At 42.6% G+C, this 19,845-nt stretch overlaps 2 protein-coding genes across 6 annotated transcripts in view; one reads left to right on the top strand and one right to left on the bottom strand.

The window, feature by feature from the left end:
• Positions 1 to 50: 50 nt before the first annotated feature.
• On the top strand, positions 51 to 5,328 carry Plpp5 (phospholipid phosphatase 5). 2 transcript variants are annotated; one of them, XM_057752118.1, is made up of 7 exons: positions 51 to 159; positions 281 to 389; positions 550 to 640; positions 972 to 1,035; positions 1,635 to 1,759; positions 2,461 to 2,631; positions 3,932 to 5,328. In XM_057752118.1, the coding sequence occupies exons 1-7, from the start codon at positions 83 to 85 to the stop codon at positions 4,093 to 4,095; spliced, it is 801 nt and encodes a 266-aa protein (XP_057608101.1). In that variant the 5' UTR covers positions 51 to 82; the 3' UTR covers positions 4,096 to 5,328. The 2 variants fall into 2 exon arrangements, with proteins under 2 accessions (XP_057608101.1, XP_057608102.1); XM_057752119.1 differs by having other exon boundaries at positions 85 to 159; positions 281 to 393.
• A 34-nt stretch (positions 5,329 to 5,362) lies between these two features.
• Ddhd2 (DDHD domain containing 2) overlaps positions 5,363 to 19,845 on the bottom strand; it is a 35,206-nt gene continuing 20,723 nt past the window's right edge. For 3 of the 4 annotated variants that reach the window (XM_057752114.1, XM_057752117.1, XM_057752116.1), the window contains 10 exons: positions 19,602 to 19,669; positions 17,120 to 17,242; positions 15,896 to 15,991; positions 14,114 to 14,197; positions 13,863 to 14,018; positions 13,031 to 13,133; positions 12,739 to 12,909; positions 11,177 to 11,336; positions 7,993 to 8,098; positions 5,363 to 7,544 (listed from right to left, as the gene is read on the bottom strand). In XM_057752114.1, the coding sequence (XP_057608097.1) occupies positions 8,017 to 8,098; positions 11,177 to 11,336; positions 12,739 to 12,909; positions 13,031 to 13,133; positions 13,863 to 14,018; positions 14,114 to 14,197; positions 15,896 to 15,991; positions 17,120 to 17,242; positions 19,602 to 19,669 (1,043 nt within the window). In that variant the 3' untranslated portion in view covers positions 5,363 to 7,544; positions 7,993 to 8,016. Of the gene's footprint in view, positions 7,545 to 7,992; positions 8,099 to 11,176; positions 11,337 to 12,738; positions 12,910 to 13,030; positions 13,134 to 13,862; positions 14,019 to 14,113; positions 14,198 to 15,895; positions 15,992 to 17,119; positions 17,243 to 19,601; positions 19,670 to 19,845 lie in introns of those variants that run through there. The other variant, XR_009055669.1, reaches the window with a different exon arrangement.

The raw sequence follows: 19,845 nt of genomic DNA, 5'->3' as shown, positions 1-19,845 counted from the left end.
CCAGGTGGCGCTGAGCCCCAGACTGAACCACTGTGGGGACAGAGCCACGTCAGCACCGGGTCCCCGATAGGCGGGTGGCGGGATGGGGTCGGTGGCGGCCTTGGGAGCAGAGCTGGGAGCAGAGCTGGCCGTGCGGGTCCTGCTCTTTGTCGCCTTCCTGTAAGGATTTGTCACAGCACTCCCAGGTGTCCCAGGGTGCTCGCTCTTGAGAAGCTGCCCCGGGCAGGCGGGCGGGCGGCCACCGAAGGAGCCTATCAATCTTCGCCTTTTTCTTTCTCAGGGTGACCGAGCTGCTCCCTCCCTTCCACCGGCGGATCCAGCCCGAGGAGTTGTGGCTCTACCGGAACCCGTATGTGGAGGCGGAATACTTCCCCACAGGCCCCATGTTTGTGCGTGAGCAGCCCTCCCGCTCTGCGGGGACCCCTCCCGGCCTTGTGCTCTTGGTTCCGGGAGATCCAGGTCTAGAGCTTGGCGTCTGGGTGGGCTTTTTATTCCCCCTTCCTTAGTGCGAGCCAACCGTGGTTTTCCCTGCCTTGTGTTCTCGTTCAGACCATTGCATTTCTCACTCCACTGACCCTGATCCTCCTGGCCAAATTTCTTAAGAAAGCTGACACCACCGACAGCAAGCAAGCCTGCCTCGGTAAGTAGCCCTTCCGGTTGTTCTAGTGCTGGCAAGTAGCTGTGGGGTGCAGTCACTGGAGCCTTGTGTGACCGGCAGGAAACTGTGTACCCCCTAAAGTTTGTCTTCTTACCCGACTTGTTAACCTGTGAGAATCTCGGTTAATATAGGCACCACCGCTAGCTTCTCGGTGCCCCGGGACCATTTATGGAAGTTTTCTAGGCACGAGGGCCACAGCTGTTTTTGTGCTTGGTTCTGGTTGGATTCAACCAGGGAACAACGGGGGTTCTTTTAATGTGGCGCAGTTGCTCGTCCCCAGGCAGACAGCACTAACCATTTCTTTCCCTTCCAGCTGCTAGCCTTGCCCTAGCTCTGAATGGTGTCTTTACCAACACAATAAAACTGATAGTGGGGAGGTAAGTGAGAACCCTCCTCATTCAGCCTTCCTGCAGCCTCCATCATCTCAAGCATCTTTCCCTTATCCTCAGACTAATCTTTCTTTTCTCACCCAAAACTCTCCCCTGCCCTCTGCCAGTCCTACATGTGATGCCTGGCCTGTGTCCTGTCCTAACTTTCCTAGGGCAGCCTCCAGCCTCCAGAAGTACTTCAGAGTCAGCTACTCTTTTTTTTAAACGTATTGTGTATACAGTATTCTGTCTGCAGGCCAGAAGAGGGAACCTGATCAACTTACAGATGGTTGTGAGCCACCATGTGGTTGCTGGGAACTGAACTCAGGACCTCTGGAAGAGCAGCCAGTGCTCTTAACCTCTGAGCCATCTCTCCAGCCCCGAGTTAGCTACGCTTGTGCTGAGATGTTATCATGCTAGACTTTCCCCTTAAACGTTGCCCACGTGACTGAAGCTTTTTTCTCAGTATAAGGACTGTCCTAATCCAGTTATATTATTTTGCCAGGACATGATTAGTAGTTAAGAGAATTATTGACATCTACTGTAACAGAAGCATGCTTTCTGGAAGAGTAGATTATACGTGTTTACGCTATGCTTCTTTCTTCCAGACCACGCCCAGATTTCTTCTACCGGTGCTTCCCTGATGGGCTGGCCCGTTCTGACCTGGCCTGCACAGGGGACGAGGACGTGGTGAATGAGGGTCGGAAGAGCTTCCCCAGTGGACACTCTTCCTGTATGACCCTCAGATGAACTTTGGCAATACTTTTTATTTATGTATATACGTGTTTTGCTTATTTATATGTGTGTGTACATACTATAGAGGCCAGAAGGCGTTAGATCCCCTGGAAATGGAGTGATGGTTGCCATGTGAGTGCTGGGAACTGAACCTAGGTCCTCTCAAAAACAGCCAAGTGCTCTTAATTGCTGCCGAGGCCATTCCAGCTCCAATATGTACTTCTATTATTACATTTAACCGATGAAGCCTTGCTGGAATGAGCTGTCTCTTAATAGTCATAAAACGTCTTTATTCGGGGTAGGAGGTGGTGCATACCTTTAATTCCAGCATTTGGGAGGCCGAGGCAGGCAAATCTTTTTGAGTTTGAGAGCAGCCTGGTCTATAGAGTAAGTTCCAGAACAGGCTATTAATGCTACACAGAGAAACCCTGTTTCGAAAAACAAGAACCCCATGTTTATCGAAGAGTTACTGCGTGAGCATTTTAGGTTCTTACCTGCGTAGCGCCCAAGAACCCAGTAAGGTATTATTCCTTTTTTGGATTCCCACTTAGTCGAGGAGTCTACATACAACACTGTCCACAGTAGTAACTACTATGGGAGCTGTTCCGAAACATTGAGACTTCAAGAGGTAAAGCCTGCTCTTGTTCCTCACCCTCCTGTCTGGACATAGTGATGACTCATAGGTCTTCCCTGTTCTAGTTGCATTTGCTGGTCTGGCCTTTGCTTCCTTCTACCTGGCAGGGAAGCTACACTGCTTTACACCAGAAGGCCGAGGGAAATCCTGGAGGCTCTGCGCCTTCCTGTCGCCTCTACTCCTTGCAGCTGTCATTGCGCTGTCCCGCACGTGTGACTACAGGCACCACTGGCAAGGTAAGCGGTCCTATGCCTCAGGAGCTTCTGCTCCGTCTGTCTTAGCCCTAGACACTGGCACAGAGGAATGAATGAGCCAATGAGTAAGTGTAGCCAGGTTGGGCTGTGTACCTTGTCACAGAGGGATCAAAGTTAACTTTGGGGCCAGCAGGATGGCTCAGAGAGAGGTAAAGATACTTGTGGAAGCCTGGCAACCTATGCTTGCTCCCTGGACACATGAAAAGGTGGACGGAAGGAAGGAAAGGATTTCAGAGTTATCCCCTACCTCCACACGAATCCCCATGCATACGCACACACAAAATCCTTTGCAGTTAACTTGTGTATGGTGTATGTGCAGGTTCATGTACCCCAGTCATGTGGAGAGCTGATAACCAGCAAGCACCAATAATCCTCTCTGCCCATACAAGTGCATGAACAGCCACTCTCAGCTTTTCAGGTGGGCACTGGGGATTTGAACTCAAGTCCTTTTGTTTATGAAAGAAAATGCTCTTACCTGCTGAGCCAGCTCCCAAACATCAACACCCCACCCCCAATCCCAGCTCCTGTGAAACAATGTAGCCCTGGGTGGCCTCAAACTCAAGAGATACTGCTGCCTTTGTCTGTCTGGTTAAAAAGTGTGTCAGCGGGCGTGGCCAGCCTCCTTAATCTTTAGGGTCTCCCCCTCTAGCTCAAGCCTCAGTCTCCCAAGTGTTGGAATCATAATTGTGTGCCATCATTCCTGACCAGAATTCTTGAAACAATGAAAACCAGCCAATAATTAGACTCCCATGAATATTTGTTACTCTTCTGTTGTAGAATAAATAAAAATTCTAACTTGGGCTAGAGAGATGGCTCAGTAGTTAAGATCACTGACTGCTCAATTCCCAGCACCCACATGGTAGCTCACAACTGTAACTCCAGTTCCAGGGGCTCTGACACCCTCACACAGAATATATACAGGCAAAACACCAGTGAACATTAATAAGAAAAATTCTAACTTGCTGGGCGGTTAATCCCAGCACTTAAGAGACAGAGGCAGGAAGACCTCTGTGAGTTTAAGGCCAGCCTGACCTACAAAGCAAGTTCCAGGACAGCTCAAGGAGTTACACAGAGAAACCATCTCAGGAGGAAAAAAATTCAAACTCAGTCCCTGTTCTGATTTGGTGTGTAGAGAGCAATCTGACTAATAGTCTTATAACTATAACATGGGTTGATGGCTTTTTTAGCCTCTACAAGCAGAGTAACCTGGAGTGCCAAGGTCACTCTAGAGCTGTGTAGTGTCTAACATGGTTTTTAAAAAGAACTATTTCTCTCTCTTCAGATGTACTAGTTGGGTCCATGATTGGAATAACATTTGCCTACCTCTGCTACAGACAGTACTATCCTCCTCTAACTGATGTAGAATGCCACAAACCATTTCAGGACAAGCACAAGCTCCCCTCTTCACACAAGAAGTCCAGTGACTCTCACCGCCTGGATATCTAGCTGAACCTACTACCTCAGTGGAGAACAAACAAATCAGTGAGCCAAGAATTTCTGGCTCTTACCTCTTCCAAGGTAAAAGTGAGGGCATGGCCACACTGTACACCTGCTTCCACAGGACTGTGCACTTTGCCCCACTTCCAAGGCTAGACCCTAAGGATTCTCTGCCTGGCGCCTGTTCTGGCAAGGGGCTCTTCCGGGAGTTCTCTCTCTGGGCCATAAGACTGGTGTTCCAAGACCTAGGATCTTTACATATATGTAACTGTCACTCGAGAGCTTTTCACAAAAGGGACTTTATCCTGAAGACTTTATTGCCAAATTTAATCTCTGTCCCTTATAAATAAGGGCAGTGCCAGTAAAACATTGTTTACTTTTTTGTGGTCACATTCCATTAAGCCTTAAATAATAAAACTGCCAATTTTAGCTAGTTTTTACTTCATCAGGAAAGAAACTTTACAGGTGTTATCTGGAAGATAAATGCATCTTTCTCTGCATTTTGTTCACAAAGAAATACATGGAACAACTATAGGCTAGCATCAGAACTTGCTACGGAGGACCACCTAATAGCTACCTTTTTTGTTATATTTTAAATAAAATTTTGTCTTATGTATATCTTCCTACAGCATTTTCTTTTTTTTGTTTGATTTTTGAGACAGGGTTTCTCTTTGTAGCTCTGGCTGTCCTGGAATTCACTCTGTAGATCAGGCTGGTCTTGAACTCAAGAGATCTGCCTCCCCGTCTCCTGATTGCTGACCTAAAGGAGTGTGTCAACGCGGCCAGCTGTTAACATACTCTTAAATATATTTTCAGTGCATCTGACAGTGAAATAGAAGTGTGCTTGGGTTTTCGTACCTAAGGACTATTCAGGATCTAGGAGATCAACACTGGACTCTTCATCTGATCCGTGTGAGTAACTGTAGCGTCTGTTCTCAAGCTAGTCTGTATGGATCCTAAAGGACAGGCTGTTTTCTGTATTTACAGACATACTTATAATATTTGCTACACCTTAAATTCGGAGCTGTATCTCTCCATGACAATGAAAACATTAGTCAAGGGAAAATAACTTACATATTAGCTACTTACCTAAAATTTTTGTTTGGAATTTAACATAAGAAAAGAGAAAATAATGGGCGGTAGTGGCGCACGCCTTTAATCCCAGCACTCGGAGGCAGAGCGAGGCGGATCTCAGTGAGTTCGAGGCCAGCCTGGTGGAGTTCGAGGACAGGCAGGGCTGTTACGGAGTAACCCTGTCTCAAAAAACCAAAAGTAATAAAAAAGAGAAAATGGCTACTTTATTGGTTTTTTTCTTGATAGATAAGGCCACATGAAAGTAAGTAACTGGTCAATTAGTTTTATTTCAGCATTTACTAAAGTCTTAAATATAATCACATATAAAACAAACATTTCAAAAGTGCAAAATATCAGAAAGGTAATCAGTGCTATTCGTCATCTTCCCTTGAAATGGTCTCACTAACTCTGCAGCCAGGAATCTGGACAAAATGCTGTTACACTAGTGTTTAAAAACAGCCTTGGTCAGCAGACTGTACATGATACAACGGTGCAGGGCAAATGCCCTGTAACTAAACTCAGGCTCCTTGCCGCTTTCCTCACTTGTATAGCACACAGGGTAATACACAAGTGGATGGTGAGGGTCAAGCTCTTTAGTTACTGTATGCCTAGACTGCCAGAGAGAAGCATGGCATAGCACAGTGGTTTATCTAGCTCTCCGGGGCCATGCTGCCCATCTTTGGTTACAAGAAGTCATTCTTGGTTGTACTTTGGTTTACTCGTAAGTAGTAACAATTCTGCTAACAAGAGTAAACAAATCTGAAGATGACGATTTGACAAAAACCCTTTAGTATTTAATTAATACTACTTAATTCTCAATAATTCTATCCAAGAGATACTGTTAAAAAAAAAAAAATAAGCCAGGCAAATGGTGGTGCAACCTTTAATCCTAGCACTAAAGAGGCCGAGGCAAGTGGATCTCTGCGGGTTCAAGGCCTGCCTGGTCTACAAAGTGAGGTCCAGAACAGCCAGGACTATTTCACAGAGAAACCCTGTCTTAAAAAAATTAGTTTTCCACACACCTGGCACTTCTCAGTAGTTCACTTATCCAGCATTATCCATAAGCAGAAGGCTAGGCTTGACTGTATCCATGCTTGCCTCTGTAACCTCCAGGGCACAGTGATTACCCTCCTTTCTGTTCTGTACAAAAAGGGTACAGACTGCTGCTAAGGGGCAGCTTCTGTGAGTGTTAAATACAGAGGATTCTGGATGCCATGATAGGGCTACAGGAAACAAAAGACAAAGATCAAAACATAGCTTACCTCCCCTGCCACTCTCTAAGAAACCTGTGGAGATCTGAGGAGCATAGAGGACTATCAGAGAAGAAGAGCACGCACATGCTGAAGAGGGAGGGAAGCCTAAAGCCGAGCAGATACCTTGGGGAAAGCTTAGCGTGCATTCTTGTTCCTCAGGATAAAGCTACCTCAGTTTCTCCAGATTCAGCTACAAGCACACAGCTGCTCCTCAAGACCCTGTATAATAGGTTTTCTTTCAGAATATGGTCTTTCCCCTGCTAACCTGCATACTCAACTGACTGCCAACTCTAAGTAAACATTTTGACGAGACCTTGGAAGGCAAGGATGTTTCCATCACAATACTTCCTTTACTCAACTGGAAGTAGCAGGTGACTTAAGTTGGTGCTACAAGATCACATCTACAAATGAACAGTTGGGATGGGCCATGTAATTGAACAAGTCTTACAACTTCACCTTCAAGGTAAGTATTATCAAAGCACACCCCCGTTTGGAATGTGGTGTAAAAGGGCAGGCACACAATCCACACCACCTTCACATTTACAGAAGCTGAAGCAGTTGTAAAAACAGAAGAGCACCAGTGATTCCTACAATAAGCTTAGCTGACAGTGTTCAGAGCAAACTATATTTTTAGTAAGCTACAGTCATATCTTCATATAATACAGGAAAGAAATGCTGGCTTAAAAAAATAGCAATTATTTCCATATCCATTTATGCTTAGCCTTCCTTCCAGTGCAAAGAACACACACACAAAAAAAATGACTGGACCCCAAGTACCTTTAAATCTTAAGAATAAGCTCCCAAACTGGTCCATTTTCTAAAGATAAAGAGTAAACCTCTCAAATTTATCTAAGCCCCCTAAACAGACTGTGTTTCTTTCCATGTAATAAATAAGGAAGTACTGCTGTTAAAGCATTAAAGGATGTAAGTGCCTTAGCTACAAAAACTAGTGAGTGTTTTTACAAAGCAATGAGTCTTCCTTTTGCTCTCCACTAACTTCCGAAAAGGATTATCTTCTAAAGGTCCTGTGGAGTAAGAGGCAGGCAACATGCAGGACTTGATGGCGTAGCTGCAAAGAAACCTGCAGCAAAAAGCACGTGGATTTTCAGCAAAGGCTCCCTCCGTGTCCATCTATAGGAGAGAGTGGGAGAAGAGGTCACCATGTAGTTCCCTGAAGGTAACCAGCGCCGCAGAGAATGCCACTGTCTAATACAGGCTCTTCAGGATCACAAGCACAAGATAAAATATACACTAATCCCTAAGGGGCGACTGGATGCTTCTTATGAGTTTTTTTTTTTTTTTTTTGGTTTTCGAGACAGGGTTTCTCTGTGGTTTTGGAGCCTGTCCTGGAACTAGCTCTTGTAGACCAGGCTGGTCTCGAACTCACAGAGATCCGCCTGCCTCTGCCTCCCAAGTGCTGGGATTAAAGGCGTGCGCCACCACCGCCCGGCGCTTCTTATGAGTTTAACCAGTCCTCCAAGTGAGTATTCCCCTAGATGGTGGGGATGTATATACATCTGGATAAGAGCTTGAGGCTCCAAGGGTCACATGTAAACATTACACTGCACTGAAAACTTACATTAGGCAGCCAGATGGGCCATTTTTACTGTAAAGGCTGATCAAGGGAGATGCCCTGGGTTTGGTAGATCTCTTTCAGAACCAGCAATACTGTATCTTCGGATTCCCTGTGTAGGAAAAAAAAAATTGAGAAAAGATGAAACAGTCTGGTGCCATATGCTTTTCATTTATCTATACAAATACCTTGGATCTGTTTATATTGGACTGCTGCAGAAATATGTGCCTTTGAGCTCTACTAGGTGGCAGTTAGCATTATGACTGGAAGCAGGAGAAGGGAGGGGTAAGTGGCAAGAAGAGTCTACAGAGCCTTGCTTGCCTGAGGCGGAGTCTCTCTAGCCCCTACTCTCACTGGAACTTACTCTACAGCTCAGGCTGGTCCTGAGTTAACAGAAATCCTCCTACCTCAACCTCTTGACTGCCAGGATTACAAGCACAAAGCACCATGCTCAGCTCCACAAGGGCGCTCTTGAGATAATAGTGAGGAGGCATTTAATTGGTCACCTTCATTTTAAAACTTTTACTTGCTTTTTGGAAAAGGCAATAAAAGATATGACTCAAAATTCGAAATGTATGAAATGGGGCTTAGAAATATGGCTCATGGCCAGATGGTTGAGCAAGAATGGGAATCTGAATTTGGAACCCAACACTCACAAACAGCCAGGCTGCTTAACCCCAGCACAGGGTGCTGAAACTTCCTGGCCACTAGACTAGATGCACTGAGAGACTGTCTCAAAGGAACGCAGTAGAGAATGACAGCTACATAGTGACCTGGCTCTTTCTCCCACCTTGCAGGCTAATGATCTGTTACCATGACACAGGCTGGAGTCATTTGAGAAAGACTGGCCTGTGGGCAAGACGGTGATGCATTCTCTTGCTTGATGATTGATGTGGGAGGGCCTAACTTAGTAGGGGTGGTGCCACTCCTAAGCAGGTAGTTCTGAATGGTAAAAGAAAGCTGATAGTATTTGGGAGGCCAGCTTGGTCTACAGAGGGAGTTCCAGGACAGCCAGGGCTAAACTTGAAATATCTGTGGTTTACACATTTTAAAGCCAACAAATTGTCGTGGGGTGGCGCCTTTAATCCCAGCACTCAGGAGGCAGAGAAAGGCAGATGTCTGAGTTCAAAGCCAGCCTGGTCTGCATAGAATGAGTGTCAGGACAAGCACCAAAGCCACAGAGAAACGCTGTCTCAACAAAACAAAATCAAACAAACAATAAATCCCAACAAATCGTCATAGAATTGAAGTTGATAAAACTGTGTTGGAAAGGGTCTGGGGAGGATCAGTTTGTGAAGTGCTTGCTGCACCAGTCTGAGGACCCAGGTTTGGGTGTCCAAATCTATGATAGCAGTTCTTGGGGAGGGAGGACCTATAGAGACAGGCCTATCCCTAGAGCTCAGTGACAAGAGCCTGTCTCAAAAGATAAAGTGTAGACATCAGAAAAAGACACTGACATTGACCTCCGGTCTCCATATGTATCTGTGCATTGTATTCATGTGCCTGCATGCACACATGTACACAAACATGTACATACTTCACACAAATGCACACAAAAATTATTTTTAAAAAAACTATTTACAAAAAGCTACGGGTAAACACCCCAATATGTACATTATGAAGATGTAGAAATGGACAATGCGGACCAGCGAGATGACACAGTGAGTAAAGCAGATCACCGGCCCCTCCTAATAAGGATTAAAAATTTTCTGATTGGGTTGAAATTTAAAGGAAGATGAATAATTTTTTGAAAGTTTTTCGTTCATTTCATGCCCTGCTAGTGAGTTTCCCCCAACATGTAGCTATCATATTTCTTCTAGGAAAGAAAATGAAAGATTTCTTTACAAATGCAGAGAATATGATAGACACTTCTTTCCCTTATCTACTAGTACTTCTGAGTTTCCTCATTCCTTTTATGTCTCTAAAGGCCATTTTTTTTGGTCTAGCTTTTTCGGCCTTGAAAGCAGGGTCTCACGTAGCCCAGGCTGGCCTCAAACTCAAAATACAGCAACATATGGCCTTGAACTCCTGACCCTCTTTCCTCTGTCTCACAAGTTCTGGGACCCAGGCGTTTGCCAACATTTCTAGCTCTAAAGGAAGTAAATGTTTTTAAGTAAAGTAACTAAATGTTTTTAAGGTAAACAAGCAAAACCTTTTTTTTTTTGGTTTTTTTTTTTTTTTTGGTTTTTCGAGACAGGGTTTCTCTGTGGCTTTGGAGCCTGTCCTGGAACTAGCTCTTGTAGACCAGGCTGGTCTTGAACTCACAGAGATCCACCTGTCTCTGCCTCCCAAGTGCTGGGATTAAAGGCGTGCGCCACCACCGCCCGGCCTCAAGCAAAACATTTTAAAGAGAACACACTGAAAGAGCATTATTTTAGCTCCTTACAATGACAGCTTTTGTTGAGTTTTAGTTTGGTTCTATTTACCATGTAGGGATGACGGTGAGTGTACCAGATATCCCTTTATCAGAGTTCCATGGAGAAATTCCTCAGAACACTGAAAATAAAACCAAAGTCACAGCAATCCTCCTAGAATACTGGGATTTCAGGTGAGCATCTTTCAAAAACACTTCTCTGCCCCATCTTATTCTTTTTTTAAATACTTATTTATTTTGTATACAATATTCTTTCTACATGTATGCCTGCAGGCCAGAAGAGGGCACCAGACCTCATTACAGATGGTTGTGAGCCACCATGTGGTTGCCGGGAATTGAACTCAGGACCTTTGGAAGAGCAGGCAGTGCTCTTAACCACTAAGCCATCTCGCCAGCCCCCTTCCAGCTTTATTTTTGTTATCACTGGCAGTGAAATCGTATTGTTATATAAAATCTAGTAATCACCACTACTCGGATCTATGCTCCATCAGGCAATTATATTTAATAATATACCTGTACCTTTGCTATTATAAATGCTTTTAAATGCTTTATTTTCTTCTCTATCTTTTTCCTTTTTTCCCCCCATGATGGGTATGAGAGCAGGATTTCAGTAGGTAGCTGCCTACACTCAAAATCCTCCAGACTCAGTATCAGTTGCTGGAGTTATAGGCATGAGCAATCACACTCATCTCAAAATATACATCTTAAAAATCAGAGCCAGTTAAGGTGAGGCTGGGTGCCAGGACTTCTGAGAACTGGCACTCAACTCTGGCAGAGCTAAAAGGGAAGACTAGATAAAGATACAGAACAACTTACCAGTAGCATAGATGACTTTGTAAAGCAAATAAGTATTCATTAAAACTCTCAATGGGCTTCTCCTGCAACACATAGTCAATGCGCTGGCCACCATTCAGCATTCCCACATTGATTGGAAGCTCTTCTTTAACTTCCGTGGGTGTCTCTTCTGTGTTGACTTCTGAATAAGAAGTGCCATCATAAGAACCTGAGCACAGGACTGGGGAAAACTCAGTGGAGATGGCTAAGTGCTTGCCTGCAAGCATGAGGAACTGAGTTTGTATCACCAATACCCAGGCACCCTCCTAAAAAGCTGGCCAATGCAGCACACGCCTGTAATTCCAACACTGGGGAGGCAGAGACAGGAGCATCCCTGGGGCTTCATAGTCAATTAGAGAGCTCTAGGTTCAGTGAGAGATCCTGTCTAAATAAACTATGGTGGAAAAAGGTGGAGAAAGACACTCTGGCTTCCACATACATGTATACCAACACACACATGTACACAAGAAGATACATACACCTAGAAGATTCAGCTCTCCTGAATTCACATTTACCTTATGATGAGACACTCTGCTCAGAGAGCTCTTCCTCTCTGTCTTCTTCCTCTCAATTTCTTTAAAGCTCCTCAAAACATACTAATTTTGTTCAATTTCTTCTTTTGATCAACACATCTCATCACCTGTACACCTGTAAGTCATGTGTCTTGAATTTTATAAACTAATGCAAACAGACATAAACTCTATAGGGAACTGAGAATCCAAGCTAGTCCTCAGCAATGGAAATAAAACTGATACACAAACACACATTCATCTTATAAAGCTAGCTACTGGGTCTGGAGAAGTGGCTCAGCAATTAAGAGCACTTGCTGCTCTTGCAAATGACCCAGGTCTAATTCTCAGCATCTGTACCAGGTAGGTTATAACTCCCTGTAACACCAATACCAGCAGATCCAGTAACTCTGGCCTCTGAAGGCATCAGGTATGCATTTGGTACACACTCAATTCTCTTATGCATATGCACATACATAAGAGAAAAAAAGTGACAAGGTTGGAGGGTTGGCTAGGCAGTTAAGTGCACTGCTGATCTCCCAGAGGATCAAATACCCTCTCTTCTGGCCCACACTGGCAGCTATACACACGCCCTACATTCACACAAACACACACACATCATTTTTTTAAGTAGGTACTTCACAGAGTAGGCTTGTGGCCTTGGCTGTCCTTGAACTCCCTCTGTAGACCAGGCTGGCCTTAAATTCACAGAGATCACCTGCCTCTGTCTCCTGAGTGCTGGGACTATAGGTGTGTGTCACCACGCCCAGCAGAGAGTAGGCATTTAACATCATCCCCAAATCCAAAGTGGGAAATGTTCTCAAGGGTAGTTAACGGTTTCTCTTGACATTTTTCTCACATAGTATTTCCCCCTAATTTTTAGCTATTAAAATGACAGGAAACGTTAGCTTAGTTCAAGGACAGCTATGACTCACAGAATAGATCCTACATAATTAAAGGGGAAAAGAAAGAAGGCTCTGATAGGAACTCCACAGCATGCACCCCTCCTCAGGTAATCTCTACACAGTCACTGACCACTGGACTTTTCTGAACTTGATTCAGGTTCTGCCTCGGTTTCTTCTGCTGTTTCTGAAGCTTGTAAGGCAGGGTACGGAGCTCTGGTGAAGGACTTCCAGGCCATCCGCAGTGAACCCAGCAAGTTATTCTTCAGGTCCATACTCATTCTGGTAAAGCCCTCTCTCAGTTCTGAAACAGTGAATAAAGGATGCTACATGATGTCGCATTTAAGGCTCAGCAAAGAAAAGAGTCAACTCCATTTAGTGTATACTCATCAGAATATCCAGAATCAAGTTATATACAGACTCACCTAAGTGCATCCGCTTCCTGCCTTTATGATGTGGGATCAGCATTGGCTCAAATTCTACTTCCGGTACCACCATTGGTTCAATCCTATATGCTACAGGATCAAACTGCATAGGAAAAATAGCAGCTAAGTATTTATCCCTAATAAAGAAGACAGTCTTAGGTAAAAATATTTATGTTTATTTTATAAAAAGGTACAGCTATGGAGGGATGGGAGATGACTTAGTCAACACGGTATTTGACGTGAAAACAAAGGGCCCTGACTCTGACTCCTAGAACCTATATTTAACAAAACAAAAACAAAAAACCCAAAAAGCTGAGCATAATGACAAATACTTGTAAATCCCAACACTGGAGAGGCTAAGACAGGAGGATCCCTAGGGTTTACTGGCAAGATCCAGGCCAGGCCAGTGGGGGACCCTGCCTCATAAAAAAAAAAAAAGCAGACAGCGTCTGACAAATGTTACCCAAGGCTATCCTCTGGCCTCATACACATGAACATGCAGTTCTTCTTTCTATCTAATTACTGCCTTGCTTGTTGTTTTGGTTCTTCGAGACAGGATTTCTTTGTGTAGCCCTGGCTGTCCTGGAACTCACTCTGTAGACCATGCTGGCCTCAGACTCAGAGACCCATCCCCCTGCCTCTGCCTCCTGAGTGCTGGGATTAACAGCATGTACCACTGCCAGCTCCTGATTACTTCTTCCTAATCAATACTACCATCTGTTCAGTTACTAAAGAATAATATAGAAAAAGCCATTCAATACACACAAAATTATATGTTGTTAAGAAATCCTAGTATTTAGGTAAAACCATATAGCAGCTATTCAATGCTTACAGGATGATAAATATTGAAGAAACCTTTGCATGTGGGAAATTTATAATTAGGATCAATTCTTCTTAATCCTCTAACAGTAAGAAACATTCCAATGGGAGATCCAAAGGCAAAGAATATTTCTGGTTTGTAGTTGAGCCGGGGGTATTTTACAGACACCTGGAAGGAGGAAAAAGGGCATTTCTCATTAATAGTGTGTCTTACTGTTCCTACCATATGACTAGTAATAGTTAAAACAAAAAACAGTATTTTACCTGCCCAATGCCAACATCTAGATAGTCACCATTTTCCTTGGGGATGTTTACTTCTGAAGCTGATGTGGCTGATCTATTAACACCCTGAAAAGAAAAAGAAGAAAAAAAGCTATATGGAGATAGTATCCACTGTAACTAGCTGTTAATGTCTGGGTATGGTGGTGGACACTTTTTTTTTTTTTTTTTTTTTTTTTTTTTTGGTTTTTCAAGACAGGGTTTCTCTGTGGTTTTGGAGCCTGTCCTGGAACTAGCTCTTGTAGACCAGGCTGGTCTCGAACTCAGAGATCCGCCTGCCTCCCAGTGCTGGGATTAAAGGCGTGCGCCACCACCGTCCGGCCGGAGGACATCTTTAACTACAACATTGGGAGGAGTTAGAGGCAGGCCTATCTTTGAGTTTAAGGCTAGCTTGATCTATATATCGAGTTCTAGGCCAGTTAGAACTATACATTGAGACCATGCCTCAAAAAAATATAAAAATAAATAAATGAATAAACGAATAAACGATGGAGGCTATACACAGCCATTCTGGTATCAGCTGAAATTTCAGGCAGCCATCTGACAGTACAGTATTGTTGCTAAATTCTATACCAACCAAGGCAAATCCAATGTCTCTCTGGGTGTTGAATACAATACCAATATGGATCAAGACTTGGGTCTTATCAGATATGGTAGCACACACCTTTAATCCCAGCACTCAGAGACTGAAGGACTGAGTCTACTGATCACTCCCTGCCCCCTGCCACAATAGGATATAATAGATAGATCTTAACATGTAACATTTTGCTAAATAAAAAAGGCAGTCATAAAGGGCTATATATACATGTATAATTTCACCTACATGGAAATTTACCATTAAGTAAAAAAGATTGGCACCACATACATTGACGGATTGACAAAGGCTGGGGTATCAAGCAATGGAGAAAGACTACAACTGGTACAGGATTTCCTAAGGGTGATGCAGAGATTCTAAAATTAGTGCTCATGGTTATAAAACTATGAAAGACTAACAACACCTGCATTTTGTACTTTAAAAAGTTAATCTGATGGTATGCAATATGAACCACACTTTAACAACAGTATTAAAAAGATAAATCTGAATCGTAGGAGCTATAGGGAGAAAGACTTCTAAAAACCAAGGGCATTTCTAATGATAAAGAAAATGTGTTTAATTTCTAAAAGAAGAGCCAAAATCTAGGATCAAAACTGCTTAGCCAGGTGTGGTAGTACACATACGTAGTTCAAAAAGTTTGGATCACCACAGAAAGAGGCAGTGAGCATGGTGGCGCACACCTTTGATCCCAGCAGCCTGGTGACAGAGTGAGTTCGAGGACAGTCAGAGATACATAGTGAGACAACATCTCAAAGGTGGGGGGAATTGGAGCGGGAAAGAGGGTCAGTTAAGCCCAAGAGTTTGAAAATAGATTGAATAACACAGAGAAACCTTATTTCAACAACACATAAAGCAAAATCAAACCAGATCTGGGCTTGGTGGTGCAAATCTATAGTCCCAGTTACTTGGGAGGCTTGAGGCAGGAGGATCTCAAGTTCAAATTGACGTGCCCATAGTCTACAGAGTGAGTTCAAAACCAGCCAGGGAAACTTACTGAGAATCTGCTTAGTTTTAAAGTATTTGCCTAGTGTGTGTGAAGTCCTAATTTAATCCCCAGTATGGAAAGCAAAAGCAGCTGATTAGTTAGCAGAGTGTATATTTCACAAAGCATAAGGATTTACTGTCACTGTCAAAGAACTGTCTCACCCCTCTAGGCTATATTAGAAACATACCATTGAGTTTTTTCTGGTTCTGAAATGGTTTATAATCTTCTTTCTTGGTCCTAAGGGAATTCCCATTTCCTGAAGATCTTTTTCTGTACATAAGGCCTAGGCATAGAACATAAAACATTTTTTTTTAAATTTCTAAGCAAAATAAAATTAATTAAATGTGGTAGACTCCGAAAGGAGTCACTCTAGTTCTTGGTTCACACTGATCCGGCTCCCTAAAGGCATACCACACAAGTAACTGAGAAAGAAAGTCTTATCTTAGTCATAAAATAACCTAAGAATAGAAGTATTAGTAAAAACTACACTGTCAATATGATAGTAATACTGTGTAAAAAAAGAACTAGGAAAGTTAGTATCTAACGACTTCATGATGTCATTTAGATGTCACTTTCTCAGGATTATACTCCTCCTGATGAACATAAGCTGTGAGAACATTTGGCCAACAAAGAAGTGTAACACAAATGACTAACATAAAAATCTCAATGTAAGTGCCACTCATTTTAGCGGCGAAAGACTTCCTTCTTTGCATTCTTACACCACTGTGTACTTTTTCTTATCAGTCATTAACATAATTAAGTAATGTACCTTTCCTAAAAAACAACCAACACTGAAGTCAGTGGCCAGGTCCATCTTACTAGCACCCTGCTGCCTGTGCCTGATCACAGTAGGCAGTTACTAAGTATCAGCTAAGTGAACAAATGTATTACAAACCAGAAGAAGCACAAGAAAACTGAGGAATAGAAAACACCATGGTAGAGATCTTTATCCGGAGTAGAAAATAAGAGTTGGGACAGTTACTGTTCACGCCAGGGTTAGCGCTCAACTCACTTTGTCTAAGCTCAGCCTGCTTTAGATTACACTCTATTGCATGTGCATATCAATATGGCTCATCAGCCCTGAGCAATGCTAAAGATCATCATTAGTGGTGAAATATTTGTAAGTAAAAAGCTTCCAAAAGGCATGTTCTTGGAAAAGACGAAGATAAAAACATTGAAAATGACTTGATATAAAATTTAAAGGCCTTGCCGGGCGTTGGTGGCGCACGCCTTTAATCCCAGCACTCGGGAGGCAGAGGCAGGCGAATCTCTGTGAGTTCAAGTCCAGCCTGGTCTACAAGAGCTAGTTCCAGGACAGGCTCCAAAACCACAGAGAAACCCTGTCTCGAAAAACCAAAAAAAAAAAAAAAAAAAAAAAAAAAAAAAAAAAAATTTAAAGGCCTTTGCTTACCAGAGCTTCTTTATCAACTTTTTCTTTCTCAAAGACAGTGAGGAACTCAGAGAGTTGAAGTTTCTTCAGTTCTTCTTCTAACGTTGGTACATCTCCTTGATCCTCAACAGTTCTAAATGAACCCTAAAAATTGTATCATATAGCTTATTATTCACAAAATTCATTTAGTTTTCTTTATTAATACTATTATAATTTGAAATGTATTATGTAAGATATTCACAATAATAAATCTTAACATTAACTACTTGGTTTTGTTTTTGAGACAAGGTCTCACGAGGTCCAGGATGGTCTCAAACTTACTATGTAAGTAAAGATGACATACATTTATTTATTTGTTTGTTTGTTTATTGGACAGGGTTTTTCTGTGTAGCCTTGGCTGTCCTAAAATTCATTATGTAGACCAGGCTGGCCACAAACTCACAGAGACCCACCTGCCTTTCCCTCCCAGGTGCTAGGATTAAAGGTGTGTACCACCATGCCAAGCAAAAATGTATTTTTTTTTTTTTTTAAATATTTATTTATTTTGTATACAATATTCTGTCTGTGTGTATGTCTGCAGGCCAGAAGAGGGCACCAGACCTCATTACAGATGGTTGTGAGCCACCATGTGGTTGCTGGGAATTGAACTCAGGACCTTTGGAAGAGCAGGCAATGCTCTTAACCACTGAGCCATCTCTCCAGCCCGCAAAAATGTATTTTTAAATTAATATCAGAATAATCTCCATCATTAGCAAACCCTTACTGATCTCTTATTAAGAAAACATTATTTGGGGCTGGAGAGATGGCTCAGAGGTTAAGAGCATTGCCTGCTCTTCCAAAGGTCCTGAGTTCAATTCCCAGCAACCACATGGTGGCTCACAGCCATTTGTAATGATGTCTGGTGCCCTCTTCTGGCCTGCAGGCAAACATGCAGACAGAATATTGTATACATAATAAATAAATAAAAAAAAAAAAAAGAAAGAAAACATTATTTAAGAAATAAAACAGACCAGGCAGTGGTAGTATACACCTTTAATCCCAGCATTCACAAGGCAGAGGCAAGTGAACCTCTGTGAATTTGAGGTCAGCCTGGTCTACAGAGCTAGTTCCAAGACAGCAGGAGCTACACAAACCCTATGTCAAAAAAAAAAAAAAAAAAAAAAAAAAAAAAAAAAGAGGAGGAAGAGGAAGAAGGAGGAGGAAGAAGAAGAAGAAAGAAGAAGAGTGAGTTCGAGGCCAGCCTGGTCTACAAGAGCTAGTTCCAGGACAGGCCCCAAAAGCTACAGAGAAACCCTGTCTCGAAAAATCCAAAAAAAAAAAAAAAAAAAAAAAAAAGAAAGAAGAAGAAATGAAACAGTCAGGGTTAGAGAGAAGGCTCAGTGGTCAGGAGCATTAGCTGTTCTTCCAGAGGACCTGGTTTCAATGCCTAGCAGTCACAAGGCAGCTCACAGCCATCATCTGTAGCCCCAGATCCAGGGGATCTGATACTCTCTTCTGGCCTTGGAGGACACCACAAGTGTGGTGCACAGACATACTTGTACCATACCCTCATACACATAGAATTTTAAAATGGGGATGGTGAAGCTAGAAACATTCCTCAACAGTTAACAGTTGCTCTCTTGTAAGAGGACCTGATTTGGTTCCTAGCACACACACGGTTGCTTACAACCATCTGTAATTACAGTTCCATGGGATCTAATGCCCTCTTTTGACATTCAGGGGTAACAGGCACATACATGATATAAATACATACATGCATGCAAAACAGCTATTAGGGGCTGGAGAGATGACTATTAACTCAGTGGTTAAGAGTACTTGTTCTTCCAGAGGACCTTAGTTCAGTTCCTGTCACCAGCATGGTGGCTCACAACCATCAGTTCCAGGGGACCTTGCACCTTCTGATGCACATACAAATATGCAGGCAAAATACTCATATAAAAAAATAAAAATTAAAAAAGCCACACATATAAAAAATAAATCTAAAAGACAAAAAAAGATATAAAATAGTCTAAGACAGAGCCGAAGGGTTCACAGTATACTTATTACACAAAAAGAAAAATGGAAGACAGTGTCTACTGAATACCAAATCACTATTACCATGATAAAATGTTCATGGGAGACTTTGATGAAGAGACAGGTTTCATCGTCATGTTTCCGGTTGGCTTTCAAACATGACTTCTGTAAGCCATCCAAGTCCTCTCCACATCCTTACACACAATCTACCATGAACTCAGTGGCTACAACTCTGTCCATGTACTAGTAGTGCATACTGACAGAGACAGAGGCACCATACTTATTTCACAATATGACAGTGATTTATAGAAGCAAATACTGTCTTGCTTCTATCACCCAAGAATCACAATAGATAATTACCAAGCTGTTAAAATGAATATACATTTAACATTATGGCATAAGACTCAACTCGGCTAAACACAAAGGTTGAAAATCTGAAAGTCCTTAGTATGAAATGCTACAAGAGAACCTATCTAAACTTCTAAATTACCTTTTCACTGTCAATATCCCCAAAAGAATCTTTCTGATTTGTTAGGATATCAAACAATATAAGCGAACCTATAAGTAAAATAGAAGAAGGGACAATTTCTAAGACATTGGCTGTCTTTTATACAAAAAAGTTAAAAGCCAATTACAAATGTAAGAAAACCAACAGAGAATCTTTCCAGTTTACCACCACCCTCCAGCCCCTTCCCAATTCTTCATCACAGATGTCTTGTAGTTCTCTGAATCTG

Source organism: Chionomys nivalis, chromosome 20 (genome assembly GCF_950005125.1).
Source record: "Chionomys nivalis chromosome 20, mChiNiv1.1, whole genome shotgun sequence".
Classification (NCBI taxonomy): domain Eukaryota; kingdom Metazoa; phylum Chordata; class Mammalia; order Rodentia; family Cricetidae; genus Chionomys; species Chionomys nivalis.
Note: the sequence above shows the minus strand (reverse complement) of the source record. Positions and strands in the feature narration are given on the sequence as shown.

Excerpts from the sequence above, each read along its gene's own strand:
- Plpp5 (XM_057752118.1), top strand. The coding sequence starts at position 83 with ATGGGGTCGGTGGCGGCCTTGGGAGCAGAGCTGGGAGCAGAGCTGGCC. Across the intron at positions 1,036-1,634 it reads ATAAAACTGATAGTGGGGAG|ACCACGCCCAGATTTCTTCT; the intron begins GTAAGTGAGAAC and ends TCTTTCTTCCAG. Across the intron at positions 1,760-2,460 it reads CCCCAGTGGACACTCTTCCT|TTGCATTTGCTGGTCTGGCC; the intron begins GTATGACCCTCA and ends TCCCTGTTCTAG.